General features: G+C 38.5%; 1 protein-coding gene across 1 annotated transcript in view; it reads right to left on the minus strand.

Moving 5' to 3' along the window:
* Positions 1 to 2,511: 2,511 nt before the first annotated feature.
* LOC112572775 (ELKS/Rab6-interacting/CAST family member 1-like) overlaps positions 2,512 to 16,397 on the minus strand; it is a 38,393-nt gene continuing 24,507 nt past the window's right edge. The window contains exons 17-18 of the mRNA XM_025252645.1: positions 5,614 to 5,787; positions 2,512 to 4,392 (exon numbers count right to left, since the gene is read on the minus strand). Coding sequence (XP_025108430.1) covers positions 4,225 to 4,392; positions 5,614 to 5,787 — 342 coding nt within the window. The 3' untranslated portion in view covers positions 2,512 to 4,224. The remainder of the gene's footprint in view (positions 4,393 to 5,613; positions 5,788 to 16,397) is intronic.

A 16,397-nucleotide genomic window follows, 5' to 3' on the forward strand; every position in this document is an offset into this window, starting at 1 on the left:
GCCAATGGGAGAGCTGGGACCTTATGTTAATTAGGCGCATTTGTGCACACACCACGTCACGATTACTTCTTTCTGTGAACAAATAGTGCTGTTTGCGAAAATGAAAGCGAGGTATTCTCATTAAGGTTTTGAAATAGTATCTTTCACTGAGCTTTGACTCTGTCATCAGAAGCAAAACTTGGCCCATCCCTCCCCAGACTAGACTTATAACAGTTGGGACACTGGTCGTTGCAAAGACAAGATTGACACCGCCATCAGATCAAATGTTTCTGGCGGTACAGATGCTGTGAACACGGAGCTCTTCTGTTCAGGAGACTGAGAGCTACAGTCTGTACAAGAATGACAGTTTACATAACAGATATCCGTGGTCATTACCGAACTGTAGGTATATGCATGAGTTTTTAATTTCAGATACTGACCCCCCTCCATGCCACCTGCATATACTAGCTTCTCGTATTCCAGATGCACACACACACACACACACATGCACACACAGAAACACACACGCGCGCGCTCACACAAACATACATTTGACCAGTCTCATACTATAAATTGACTCGAAATACAGTTTTTCTTCCAAACTTTGTTTTAAACTTTCTACACTCTCTTATAACACATTTGAAAACAAGCACGTTACAAACTCTGGCAGGTAAATTTACCTTGTAAGTGACCCGTAGAAGGTAAAGGAATCGTTACTTTCATGGACAGAAACAAGTTTTAGCCAGAAAGGTAAGTTGTGCAGGTAAAAGACATTGTGCTTAACAAGTCATCTCTTATCACCATCTTATCACCACCATCAACTCTCGCTCTAAGTTTAACTTAGCAAACGCTGTGGCACTAAACTGCTTTGATTTACTTCCACTAATTATTACACTAATGCTACATTGGAAAAAAGGTTGGATCGCTGCTGTTCTGTCGTTATCTAGAATGAAAAGGATCGTTTTATACAACCTTTTCTTAAACACGATTATTACAGTAATTTAAAAACGGTGGCTGTTTGTTTAAAACAACAGTTTCTGAAGATCAAAGAGGTTTACTTTTATAAGATGGATGTGAGTTTTGTACGCTATCACCGGGAGGAGGGTTAGGAAATATTATATCAATAATACTGTTCAGATCGATGAGATTCGGCAAATGGCAGCATTTCCCTCACATGCCAGGATATTCTGGAAACTTTCTGCTTTGCCTGACACCGCCATCGCTTGTAACTTTGTCGAAAGATGGGCTGGCACACACCGAATGCTTCTTGTACACCGGCGATCGTGAGGACGAGGCAAAATGTCTTGAGCAGTATAGCTGCGCAGACCTGATGCGCTGTGACTTCCGTTTTTTGTCACTACTTGACCTGTTCCTCACTAACACCGGTTATGACAGGATTGTAAACATTTGCCACCAACTTTTTGTGAGAAGCCTCAGCTCTAGCCAAGATCAGCCACTATGAAATCCTTAAGTATATTTTTTTGGGGGGTCCTACCTTAGGTTTTTGAATCACGCCACATCAAGCTATGCTGCAACCAGTCACGATGACACATGCGATACGCACTATCAGTATATAGGCAATCATAATCACATTATCAATAAAATGACCAACATTAAACTATAACATGGGCCATCAGTAACATTTCAATAACATGGGCCAACATCACATTAACTTTGCACAAATCAATACTATTGTCACAACTATATTTCAAAAATTTTAAATCAGCATACAAATCGAGATCATTCTCAAGGAATTGCTGTACAGTACAGAAAAAATGGTTACTAAACCTAACAAGAGCGCATTATGCAATAAAGAGATTAGTACCAGGCTATCACGGCACTGAATGTACAGTATAGGTCACTGTCACTCTACTATATTCCAGTAATGTACTCTACTGGTTTCCAGCAATGAGTACAATAACATTATAAGGCATTACTGAACCATACAACCTCATGATATATCTACAAAACAGTAGCTACCAGACGTATTCTACCCTTGCAGGAAAACAAAAACCCACGATACTACGATGTCGCTGCACAAAGCAATTACATCGCGTGGTGCCGTCAAGAACCAAGCCACGTGGTAACTATGGCAACGTCTTCATTTGCAAGAAGTCTTTGGAAATATGTGACAGCGAACTCATTCCCTTTGTACATTCTGTCTACTTAGGTAGGTGGGTTCATGGACAAGTTGACAGGGAAACGGTTACAGAGCGAGGACGTGGTAAACGTTGCTGCTTGTATCGAGTGTCATGGCAACACTAACTGCTTCTTGCGATCTCGTGTGGTAGATATGAGTAGAGACATAAATCGTTCTTCACTTGCGGAAAGAACCATCTCTCCCTCTCTCTCTTCCTCCACGCATACATACACACATACATACGCAGATGCACACGCAAAGTCTCACTCACATGTACAAATGAGTAGAGAACGCTCTCTCTCTCTCTCACACACACACACAAACGCACGTGCACATACATGCATAAAACTGCCATTTAATTAACCTTACCTCATTGAAAATACAAGACAAAATTAAAATAGTACCATTTTTACATCATGTACAGCATACATTGGGAAACTACATCTGGGATAGAAGTTTGGTTGTGTCAGAACAAAAAAGTGCAATGGAAAACAAACATATCCACGTCGGACTGAAACCTCACCCTCGTCATCGTAGGTGAGAACAAGACAAGAGGCATTTATCCACCCAAGTCAAGATTTCGATCAGTTAGAAAACAGAGAAATAATATATATATACACTTTCTACTATATAACTGATTATTTGACGAATCAGTACTTTAAATCAATCACAATTTTTCTATTTCTGCTGTCGTTGAACAGATAAGCGACGAAAGGCTTAAAAAAACCCAGAAAATGCTGTAATACTAAATTTGCATTTGTATATATATATATTAAAAAATCCAACAAAAATTTATTAAGAAGATAAGGAGAGGATTGTGTGTGTAAGTGCGTGAAAGAGAGATACTTGGGAGGGGAGTGAGGCAGACATTATTTCTATGAACAGAACCTAAATTAGCAACAAAAAGAATAAGCATGGAAGCTAGTTCGAAACTCGCTTAAAACTTGAATTAGCAGATTCTACCTAGAATATAAACGGAACAGAATCGTGTAAAATGATGGATATGAAGTTGACAGAATCATCAGTCAGCAGTGAGAAAACATCTCGGTGCATGATGCACATCTCGCAAAGCGATCTCTGCAACGGATTGAGGAAGCAATGGAGATCTCTAACAGAAAATGACCAGCAACTACAAAAACCTAACTTTTGTCCTGAGATGGTCTTTAACTGTCCGGCGGCGCAAAAGTTTAAAGGCTCACTTTAAAGGCGCGAGAAGGTACAAGTAAAGCTCCGATAGCCTGGTGATGGAGCCATGATGGTAAGTAGTTGCCATGTCCAGGGCACTGGAGGTAACTATAAGTAATTGCACATCCCTCTTCTTCCACGCTGATGTTCGCGTTAGGTGTTCAATGTGCCCATCACCACTGGTTGAGCAGACGAAGTCAGCAGAGTCCTTACTGGACTAGACAATTAGTGCACCTGTGTAATTTTGCTCAGAGAGAACTTTGTCGACAAACAAATGGAACTAGATCATGTCTCATTCTCTCTTTTGGACACGACAGCTGCTGCAGCAGTCTTGCTGACGCCAGGAATGCCAATTTTCATAAAAGATTGAAAGTCAGATTTCAAAGAGGGTTTGCCACCCAACCTCCCTTTCTTTCTTTTTCGCGATGCTTAGCATTGTTTAAACAGTTCTTTTTTTTATTTTTATTGGCAATTAATCCAGGATCACATGTCCTGATTTAAGTGAGATGTTAGGTCAAAAACTCGCCAGACCATCTGGAACAAAAACCTGGTTTGGTGTCTGTGAATGATATATCAGGTGTTCGTTGCAGACAGAATTTTTCTACCCTCCTTTCCTCAAAACAAAGTGCGAGGTTTTAAGAGGAGATGTAACCTTAACGTCGAGAAGGAATGGCGCAGTAAACATCTATACTTTAAGTGTTTGTAGCCTTTTGATGTAATGTATCAACAGAAATACAAGTACTTTGAATCGATCCAGCATAACACGCCATCTTTCAAATCAACAACAGCAGGTACATGACGAAAGACCAGAGACATAAGAGAACAATAGGTTGTACATGACACCACAGAGCAAAAAGATAACATGTTATATATATATTATCCAATTTAAAAATCTCGCCAGCCACCGTGTGATCACGGGATCAGTTGCTTTGACAACTCGTGCAGCTGTCCGTGTCGGACGAGTCGAGGATGGCGAGGAAGGCCTGCAGCAGCTCCGGCGCGCGTGTCCCCAGGCGCTGCAACAGGAAGTTGGCCCGGCCTTGCAGTGAGCGGCACTCATCCTCCGATCTCAACGCCTCCAACAGCAGCTGCAGACGACAACAGTCAAGTGCTAATCTGCAAAACGCCTTTCAATGCGTCATCGCTAGATCACGTGACCAGTTTTGTTTCTCTTGTTCTATATTTTTATCCTTTTTTTCCCCTGTCACACCTCTGTACTTAAGGAACGGGATATAGCTGGTGTTCTCATGCAGCATGGCATAAAGCTCTTTAGGGGAATTCTGGGACCGTAGTTGTGAAGCGAGAGTTAGTAGTTTCCCCAGAGCAAAATGGGCAACTCTGCTTTCCCTAGTTATACAGCAACATCCAGCTTCGTGTTTCTTAGAATATGGCCCATGAACCCCTGCTTTATAACCAGGGTTGTCCATGGGACATATTTTTCTATCCCGTCCCATCCCATCCCATGGCAATTTATGCCTGTCCCATCCCGTCCCATCCCACGGGATGTTTCCCATGGGATTCCCATGGTATTAACAATCCTATGGACAACACTGAAAACCACTTTTCGGCTTTTGTTCTATAATTCCTGCTACTTCACATACAATAGATGATTCAGAGGAAAGATTTAAATCCTTGATGAATGAAATAACAGTAAATTTATTTTGCAATATCAAGTATCGACTACCATGGGAAATACAAATGTGTGCTGTCCCATCCCATCCCATCCCATGGGACGTTTCCCATGGGATTCCCATTCCTATGGACAACACTGTTTATAACTACGACTCCATTAGTAAAACAACCGGTGGGGTCTGGACACCGCTTTATAACTTCGGAAACGAGATGCTGGTCCCTGACTTTCCCATGTTGCTCCAGGGCATCAGGGTACCCTCGTTTCATAACTACGGCCCCAGGATTGTGGATGCCCTTCTTACAGGAGACCGCAAAGCTACACCAATACAAGGTGCTGGTCTAGCAATCACAACAATCTTTCTTCAGTCGGGTTTAATTGATGCGGACTGATGGTCGTCTAATCTCTTGTCCTTCCAACACTAGCCTAGCACTCTTCTTCTTGGCTAATACAAAGTACTGATGGTCACCTATTGAAGTCTAGATATAGATATGCACCCAGTCCTTGCTGACAAACACTAACCGTTGAGCCATCACTTATTCTTTTCTCTCTCTCTCTCACGCACTTTATTTTAACACACACACCCGTTCCTGTGGATATCCAGCCTCAGCCCAGATGACCGCCAACTATACTTGACGATTATTTATTAGAAGTATTACACCAGTTAATGAGAACTGACCTGCTCTAGAGACTGGGACCTCAGGTTGGCGAAATCCACTGAAGGGCCGAGCACGGGAGAAGGCACTCCTTGCAGCAGAGTGGGGTCGGTGTCGCTGCAGACGGCCTCCAGCTTCTCCACCAGCGTGTGCAGGCGCTTCTTGCTGTGCTCCAGCTTGCGGATCACGCGCAGAACCTGTCGGCAGTGCACACAGTTGGCGGCACGTGTGTCATGGCTACAGCAGATGCCATATCCAGGCGCTAATTTGGACCTTTTAATTTCTCACATCTTGACATGGGTTTGAATTGTTAAGTTTCTGTGTACTAATGGTGCTTTGCTGATAAGGCCAAGGGTTCGCTTATGTAATCCACATCTGAAGATGTTCTGGCTTCGGCTTTTGACCAGAGACCTTTTTCTGCCTTTGGTCACTGCCCAGTGACACATTGCATAGCAGGTAGTCATACCCCGGATGTAGTGTGTAAAGGCCTAGTGGGGTGCAATTTTTTTTAAATGACTGAATATAAGCGCAATACTCCCTAAATTGTGGTGACTGTTCCTACCCCTCCTTTCCATTCTCAAAATACACACCTACAGACACTAACTTCCTTAGAAAAAAAGTCGCATTCGTGAGGTCACATTTCCCACAGACATATCTAATTAGCATACTCTTTCCTTCTGATTGTAGTCTTGACAATGTGTGTTCATATGCAACCCTGCTGTCTGTATTGCTGACTTCTTTCTATGCATGGTAATGCGAGCAGTCATGGGATATGCATCCAGATTTGAGAAAATAGTATCTCTACCCACTTACTAGCAAAAACAATTTCACCAGCAGACTTTTAAGATCAAATAATGATCATTGAACTGTCCGCTTCATAAAAGAAGAAAGAACTGCTATCAAATATCGTGTGGACAGTGAATTCAAAGTTATGCTTGGGTCTTCTTTAGTCTATTTTTTATTTCTATGGCAACAGCTAAGAATTAAATCACTGATCTGTTTCCTTATCTCTGGCTTTCTTTCAAGAGTTTTAAAACCTTTTTTCTTTTGCTTTCTGTAAAACATTTCTAGATTTATTTAAGTTAATTTTAAATAATTAACTTCAGTTGAATGTTTAGTTTCTCAGAGCCATCAATCTGCTTAAATGTAACATCCTATTTCCTTATTCTTCTGTATTGGCTATGCAATGCCATTCTTCACATTTTTTCTAATGTTCTGCTTAACTGAAGTGTGCAGTTTACTGAAGGATTAAAAATCAGCTTGTTGCAAAAGAGGCAAGTAACAAGCACAAAGATGTCAGTGCTTGCAAGCAGCAGTGATGTAAGCTTTTAGCCACAGATGGCCTCAGAATTAACCAACAAAAATGAATTTCCCAACCATTTTTATGTCACAGATCCCTTTGGAAATCTGGAAAGTAATGTGGAATCCTGTCCAGAAAATGCACAAGATAACACAAACACATTTTTATGCCTTAAGATTCAAAGGTTACCTGCAATCAAGTATATTTTAGTCCACCAACTATTTGTAACTTTAAACCTGAAGCCCAAAGACCACACGTTAAACACATCCCATATATGAGATTTACAGGTTCTGAAATGTCTTTTTATATCAGCTGGGTGTGTACTACAAGGTTTATACAAGTTCAGACAGGTTTTAATTTTTTGAGTACTTTCATGTTTTAGTATAGTTTGTACATCAGTAACCAGTGATTTGAACCAGTAAATTGATTTGATCCTGCATAGAAATGAAATGCATTAAAAAATCAGATGGAGATTTATGGAGGAATATATATATTACAGCTGGTTGTATGTTCATACAACACTTGACCAGCTTAAAAACTTTGCCAAAATATTTAAATCCTGCATTTAGGATGCAAAGGCATCAACTGCACAACCTAGAACACCAACTAAAAAGCAACTTAATATGATTAGTGAGTGCCAGACATGCTACCATCCAAAACAGAAAAAGCTGCAAATTAACAACCAAGTAGGAAGAGGAATCAAACCAGACAGGAGGATTTCACACCAGGTATAACTGCAGGTCACATAACACCACTTAGCAATACTAGACATGCCAATTATTCACACCAGGTATATCTGAAGGCCACATAACACCACTCAACAACACAAGTCAGTTTTCAGCAATAAAACATCAGTGATACAAAATCTGAAACCACCATGGACAGACAAACATCTGCAAAACAATGAAAGCATACTTCTGAAACTAGGCACATAGTTAAATTATTTTTCAGCAGACTGCAAGCTTAGCTTCCTATGTACATGACACTCTTTTCAAAAGATAGTTACACGAAGAACAGGTTTCAGAAAAGGGCCACCATGGTGACTTAGTTAAGTGTGCTGGGACTCAAGGCAGTCATCCCTTGACTGGAACCTGTTAGAGGGAGCACATAGACAGTGGATAGACAGGGTCCGCCACTCTTGTCTATTGTGGGTGATAGCAGGTCCTGTGCAGACGACCAGTCCAGTCTTTGACTTTCGTAAGCCAGTTGTTCCTCTGGCCAAAGCGGCGTCGACTACCCTCCTAGGTGGCTTGAAGGATAGTTTTCTACAAGGTGTTGTGCTGGGTGACATGGCCAAAGACCAGCTTACATCGTTTGACTGTTTCAAGAAGACTTAGGCTGTGACTGCCATGACCGTTAATGGCCCACTTTTTACCAAACTCTCAAACTGGTACATCGATGTCAGTGGGGTTCTACCACTTGTTTACAGTCAGTCACAAAATACTAAAACTGTAGTCACTCCTGAATTGTTTTTAAATTGTGTTGACTATAACAGGTTGGTATTGCCACACTGTAATTTTACAATATCCCTTTTCACTTTAAGACCAACCTGAACGGTTTGTGTTTTTTTCCACATATCAGTAGATATAGGCGATATAAACCTAACGTAAATTTCAACCTTCAAAACCTATCCGTTAATTATCCGATACGATTCGTACCTGCGATCAACGAGCGCCGCTAGCAGTGTACTACGTCACGTTGGTACATCATTTATAACATTGCCTGCAGTCAACGTCACACAGTGTATTACGTCACGTTGGTACATCATTCACAACATGGCCTGCAGTCAACACCAATCACAGCAACAGTTCGAATTATTCGGACGCTGTCAGTCTGCATTTTTCGTGAAAACTTTTACTTAGCACGATAGATGCAGACTTTCAATTCCGAATAATCCCAACTGTCGCTGTGATTGGTGTCGACTGCAGGCAATGTTGTGAATGATGTACCAACGTGACGTAGTACACTGTTAGCGGCGCTCGTTGATCACTGGTGCGAATCGCGTACTTAGGTAGCGGATAATCCATTAACGGATGGGATTTGGAGGCTGAAAATTGCAGGCTAGGTTTATATCACCTGTATCTACCGATATCTGCCCAAAATACAAACCATTCAGGTAGGTCTTTAAAATGCACGTTTTTCATCGCTGTCTTTATTAATTCTTGTTGGTCCTTATAAGTTCTCAAAGCTGATTGTTCCAGTGTCATTGTATCCTTATTGTATGAATGCATCTTGTGTTGATAATGATTTGTAGAAGGTGAACATGTACACAAAATATCTATTTTTGGAACATGACTTAAGATGGAGTTTTAGAAAATGGTAACCAATGTGAACACCTAAGTTGGAGGAATCCAGAAAAAGCCATACCTCAAGGCAGAAATTACACAACGCAACTCTCTGCAGCATTTCAGATTAAAATTTTACACTCTTTAGCTTTAGTTTACACTCAATTTAGCTCTACATACACACTTGTGTGTGTGTGGTGAGAGAGAAAGAGAACTAGAGGATACTTGATTGGGTCAGGAGCTACAGATAAACTGGTACTAGAAGATAGTTTTTAATGTGTAGACTACTTGTATATTATCAGCAGTATCTTGGTCTTGTGGCTTGACCACAGGGTTAGGATTAGTATACAAATCCTCTCCTTTTACCAATCCTTCCCTTACAAATTCATCTCTATATGCTGGGTGGACACATCTCTATATGCTGGGTGGACATGTAGAGTTTTGACAGCCCAGGTGAAGCTAGGATGGGCGACTTTTTTTGCTCCAAAGTTGAGCACAATAACTGACTGGCTACAGCACCTTCCCAACAGCACAGCATGGGGTTTATATCTTTGGTGGAGGTTAAAATAAGGGGAAGTGGATAGCTGAGTGGTTAGAGCCCTGGCATCCAAACTAAGAGTGTGCTGGTTCAATGCCTGATTAGTCAATCCTGCTGGTGGGAATGGGTACCTGACTCCATAGAGCGTTGGGGAAGGTAAGGCAGCACCACACCCACACAAAGCTGGCCCTGATAAAAGTGAGGTCTCTAACACCTCACCCCCTAATGACCCGAAATAAAATAAAAATAAATAAAACTTTTGTAGAGAAGTTATTTCTGGAATCTTTGATGGCATGATAATTTTCCCATCTACTTCACTTGCTATTGCAAACTGCTAGAACTGATCTGTGCTTTGCACACTTGCGTCTATTGATGCTGGAATAGTACACAGCAAAAACATTAGTTCATTTTACAAACATATACATACTTAGAAGTTTGGTGGAACTTCCTGAAAAGTGAATGAGGAAGGCAACTTTCAACTTTCTTTGACACTGCAGTTATATTTTGCATTAGCTGATGGAATAAATGTGTTAACCTCCACATATGCTGCTTGGTGTTGTTCAGTGTAAGTCTGCTAAATTGAATCCCATAGAACCCTTAATCTTTTGCAGCTCTAACATATTTTCTACTGCTGAGACAAATTACAAATGAACCTGACTTTGAACGATGACCCTAAAAGCTATCGCAGAATCTTAACTCTTGACTTGCAAAATTTGTACCTACACTCACACACAGAGGACTAGAGAAACAAACAGTCCTGCTATACGAATGGTCTACGCATTCTGACCGACCAAAGGCTGTATAATTTTTATTATATTATTTAAATTATATTTATGCTGATCTCTTGGAAGGTAATCATCATCATCATGGCTTACAAATGAAGCCAAACTTAACAAGATGAGCCACTTCCTCGTCTCCTCCCAAAATAACAAAATGACAATACCAAAGAAACAATTGTTTTAAACATGACAGAATAATACTGTAATTTAAAAGATAAACTGTAGTATTAGGTGATGATGAATGATGATGCAAGCTCTAAAATCCATACCATCATTTCACACTCTGACATCTCACAAAAAGGTTGATTACAAGGCAGCACAAAACATTAAGCACAAAGCAAAAGTTATAGAAAGGGTACATACAATACTAAGGATAAATTAAAAACTGGGGCTACGAATAGGGGTGTACAAAAATAAATTCTACTACAGAAACATTGTCACAGCTAAGTTCGTTAGTGCATTTTATAGCCACAGAGAAGCAGATTTGCTCTTTTCTCAGCTGGCTATATAGGGTTTAAAACTTAAGCATAAATGCACACAAATCCCCCTTTCAACACACACACACACACACAGAAAACAACTGCAGAACAGAAATCTCTGAACTGAAAAAGTAAAAACTCTGAACTTGCTGATGCCAAGGTCAGGGAGGCTTATGTGGATAAAATGTTCTGATTTGAATGTTTCATTTTTATGGGTTTATAGTTTTATTTTTAGTGTTAGAATTCATTTATGAAACAAAGCATCTGATATTAAAAGGACATTTTTCAAAGTAACTATTCTGAACAAATAGTGCCAGCTCTGATGCAAGCATGTACATCATTCACATACTTGGTTGTTAATTTCCTGCCAAAAGGAATGTTGCAATCACATTTTACCCATTGTAGGTAAGATGAAATAAAAGACATATCAAGATAGAAAAAGATTTTGTCTGAAAGGATTTATTGAATGCCAAAATGGACCAGAAAATGAAAGATAAACAACTTAACACAGATTCTAACCAGTTCCCTACATTTGTGTACTTAAAAATTGTACACCAGCACAAAATCTACTAGCACATGGCTACAGTACAGAGAAAAAGAAAAAAAAATTGATAAAAGGCAGTGGCAAATTCTATTTAACTGTTAAATCCATGATTTGTTAAGAAGCCTCCATTGTGATTGTTGTTTACATTTGTAAGCTTGCAACAGATTCCAATAAAACAGTGTACATGTAGTTTCTTTGGAAGATTTGTGGCAAGTATATTCTGGCATGCAAGCAAATTAAAAATCCACATTACATTGTAGATTTAATAACTTCTTGGCCATGAAAGACAATCACAGTTATATTTTATGAATATAAGATTTACAAAATTTACAAATGAAAATTTAATTCATGGTTGATACATAGAAGATACAAGTAATACAGATAACATTTAATTGAAAATATTTTTCTCCGCACATGCATGTGCACGCACACACACACGATTTCCTCTTCCTCATTCATTTATATCCATCTCTAATCTCACCATGCATACAGGTGTGTGAACATGCCATTGGCATAGCAAGATGCTTGGCTTTTGGAGGGCAAACTCCTTGCTGACAGTGAAAAATGTTCACAATCTTGCCTCTTCAGTATTTTTTCATGTGGGTGCTACCCCCCTTGCCCCCTGGTTGCTACGCCCTGCATGCATGCTTATGCATGTACATCCCACACACACTTCCCCTGCTCCAACAAACCCAAATTCCTCCAAATCTGCTTTTAAAAATGTACTGAATATATAATTTTAAAAATGTAAAATAGCATTTTGAATTTCTTGCATGGTGTTCACACAGGATTCATCCATGGCATAAATACATTCACAATCTTTAAAACTTCATACTCATTCCTTTAGCAAATGCAAATTTGCCCACAAACGAGATGGCCAGAAAAAGATGGCAAAGAGATGATGGAAACATTTAATATGCAAGAACAAATCCAACCTAAGAAATAACCAAATTTTATAATTCTTTACAAAAGGTATATACAAATGATGCACAGGACCAGGAATAGTAACTCAATAATCTAAGTACTGTTAAAAATTACATGTTTAAATTGAAGTACAAGCAAGGTGTTTAATTTATTTGTGAGTCTCTATAGTGTATGGAAAAAAACAAAATCTGACTGAAACATAGAGACTGGCAACACCAGATACATATATATAGCAACTTCAGACAGACATGCATGATAGGGCTTATTATTCTTATTTCAAATGTTTTCAATAAAAGCAAGCAAATCTGAACAAAGCATCTAGTTCTATGGTCACCAAAGAGTTAAGCAAGCTGTACAATATCTACAATTCTACCCACCAGATAGCCAAAAATTGCGCATTATCGTTAAGCTGACGAATGGAGATCATGTTTTGCAAAAATCTAAAGTGTCTAAGATAATCTTTCCTAGCATCTGACATTTGATGTCCCTTTTGCACAACTTGATCCATTTATTTCACTGAAAAGTGCCAAAATATTTTTTGGCTTTAACTCTGGCATTTAATGCCACAAACACACCTTTCATTTCCAGTTGGTTTAAAAATCAGTTTTCTCATTCAGGGTATCATGCTTAATTTATAAAACAATAAAAATGGTTGGTAACTCTTTCAAGCTAAAACTTGTAATAGCATTATCAGTGGACTGTAAGATTAGCCAAGACTTGCTAGGTGTGATCTTAATGGTTCCTGAACGGTAAGACAAGTATATGCACGTTGGCTTATATCTGCTTTCGAATGCTAGTAAACATTTTAACCTAGTATAATGCTTTGGATAAACATGAGAAACATCAATTTAGACTTAAATGTCAAGCTATGAAAGTTGCACCTGAGCACCATCATAGAAGAATGTTTTATGAATTAAAAAATACAGAAAATTATTAATTTTAATATCAAGAGTTTTATACAAAACAATGCATAAAGGTGTCAATTGTAATCTTGCGAAAATAGTTCTGCTATCTTATAGACCATCTAGTCTACTACTACTGCTGTGATGTTTGTTTGGGCTGTTTATGTAGAACCAGTTTTCTCTCTAACATTTTTTTTCTTTTATTAATGCACAAAAGTAAACTGGTTTCTTGGAAGTTTCTCATTTTTAAAACATTCTAGCATACATAGTGTGCACTAATATATCCATACAATTCACAGTTAAAATTTTTTTCTGTTTACGATTTTTCATCTGAAGGAAGACTGCTTAATTCTTTTGCATGGATGATATGTTTGCTTGTTACAATAGAAGCATGTTATTATTATGATCAAGGTGATATCAGCCAAAGAATGTGGTGAGAATGCAGTTTAATAAATGGTAAGCTACAGCATTAGGATAAGTGAATGTAAGACAGAAATACGTGACTTTTCTTTTTCAAAGCAAAAAGATAGTTGCAACTACTGCTCAGATCTTGAACTGTCAGTGCAGAATGGCATAACAGATTAAGCCTGGAGTCAATTATAACAAAATGTTGGTTTATCAGGAAAATGTATCTTCCCAAGAAACCTTTATAGGTAAAGGTAACTAAAACAACTTTCATGTCATAGAGGACAACTCAACAAGTGCAAAATTTTTTTAAAGGATTAAATTTTCTATGGATATACATGAATGAAACACTAGGGAGTTAGGGATCAGTTAGAAGCTAATTAGTGACACTGTCACACATGCTCTAAAAATGTTGATTTTATGCTTAAAAAAATTTTTTTAATGCAAAAAATATGCTTAAGTTAATTTAAATTCTGCAGTTCAACATTTAGACCATAAATTTACTAATACACACTAGTAACAAAAAAACATGATGAGAACCCACAAAATTCCCACATGGAGAAGATGACCATACCCTGTATACCCTTCTCTGTTAATATTATGCCCCCTACCTGAATCTGCTAGCTGATACAGGGAAGGATGACTATGAAAGTACAACAGGAAAATGTTGGCTAACAAAAATTAATAAAATAAAGCCCACACACTTTACCTTTGGAGATGGTAAATGCAGATGAAGAAAACAGACTAACATAGAAACATGTAGCCAGACTATGTCTGCTGTGCTCCTGGAAATTCTTCCAGAAATAAGTTTTCTTTGTAGATTGACAGGAAACATCACTCTAAATATGTAAAGAAATATGTTAATGCACGTCGTTGCATGGTTAAATCTGGTTTTGCTTTTTTTTCTGAAGCTGACAGCTTTATAATATTGTAGTACATGCAGTACGGAAATGGCATGCAAGTAATTCTAAAATTAGTCAAATTAACATGGTCCTTAATTGTAAACTCTATATGTAGCTAATTTCCAGGTGTCAGATGTTGGAATACTTTCAAGTAAATGGTCTTGGATGCTTACGTAGTAACAATTTAGTACCTTCTCCCATTCTAAAGTCAAATTCCACTCTGTGGTTTTGTTCAAGTGCACAGCCCGTCTTTTCCGTATGTGAATTTGTCTCCAAACACAAAATATTCATGGGTTATTGCAAAAAGTGTTATGTAGGCCGGGAAAGATCCAAAATATCCACTGTGCTCAAGCTGGCAGAATGACATCAAAAGGCAATCTTTTTACCACAGAAGACTACAGGAAACTGCTTCTTACTGGACATCAATGGAAACCTCTCATGTGACCAGCGGCCAGCACAATTTAAGACTTGCTGGGTGATGGGTGGGGGCAAGGAGGAGAAGGAAAGAAAGATTATGTAACTGGTAGTTCTTACTCAAGAACCAGTTCTGGATCAATACTGATAAAAACAAAAGTCTTTTAGAGAAAACGGATACTTCCTTGAAAAATAAATGGTGATAAGAGAGACAAACCTTTTTTATTAAAAACTTTTCAGCATTTCCGTTTTCACAAAATGCACATAACACATACATACAAAGCACAACACATATAATATATCACATTTACCACAAAAGTATAAGCAATGTTTAAATGCAATATTTGGTATTTTTGAGAATAAGGAACATATAGCCCCAGCTGGAAAAGCACATGCTCTTGCAAACTAAAACTGCAGAAGTAGCCATCTGAAAATAATGTCATATGTGTCTGGCAAAAACTTTTAAAATATACTAAAATAATACAAAAAAAGCTAAAAGTAGCCTTGACAAAGTATCACATTTGCACAGAAATAGAAACATATTACAAATAAGGTAATGTTTATGTCTGCAGATATGCTTGATAGCAATACATTTGACTGCCAGAAAAACAAGCCATGGTTAAAATGAAGATTATAATAAACAAAATATTTTCCAAGTACATTACCCTAGTAAGTATTTGTATGGCACTGCAGTCCTTAGCTGCTGACAAACTAGATGTCATGAAAAATATAAATGCCAGAACATTAGGGGAAAAAATGAATATTTTTCTTTGGGTATGTGTTAAGACAGATAAGTGATTGTACTTAACAGTAGGCTGAAGTAACATGTTGTAGCAAACTTCACGGGAAATTTCCGAAAAGTACAAATAGCTTACACTTGAAAAATACATGTCAACTGTTTCTCAGAGGTAAAAAAAATTGAGAGGGAAATTTTTGTTAGTCTCCTTGTTCTGACTCCAGTAAATACTGAAAATAGCAAAAGCACTGGAGTTTTTCAAACTAAGATTTACCCATGGAGACTCTACATGAAATAGTAAGCAAACTTGGTCTTGTAGATGATGTACATCTGGATAAGAAGCGTATGTGTGACAATAACTGCATATTGCCAACTACATGCCCCTGCCATCCCTGCTTGTGTTAATATCCAATCTATTACTCTGTTTTATGCAGGAGTACAACATAGTCTGTGGTGAGCACATTTTTCCAGTTAAACCCTACTGCTACTCAACATGCATGGAATTTAGCTCATGTGTGTGGCAAGCACATTTTGCCAGCTAGACCCTCATGCACAAATCTTGCGGAACACACAACTGGAGGGAGAGGAGGAGGTCAGGA

Source organism: Pomacea canaliculata, linkage group LG9, assembly GCF_003073045.1.
Source record: "Pomacea canaliculata isolate SZHN2017 linkage group LG9, ASM307304v1, whole genome shotgun sequence".
In the NCBI taxonomy this organism is placed as follows: domain Eukaryota; kingdom Metazoa; phylum Mollusca; class Gastropoda; order Architaenioglossa; family Ampullariidae; genus Pomacea; species Pomacea canaliculata.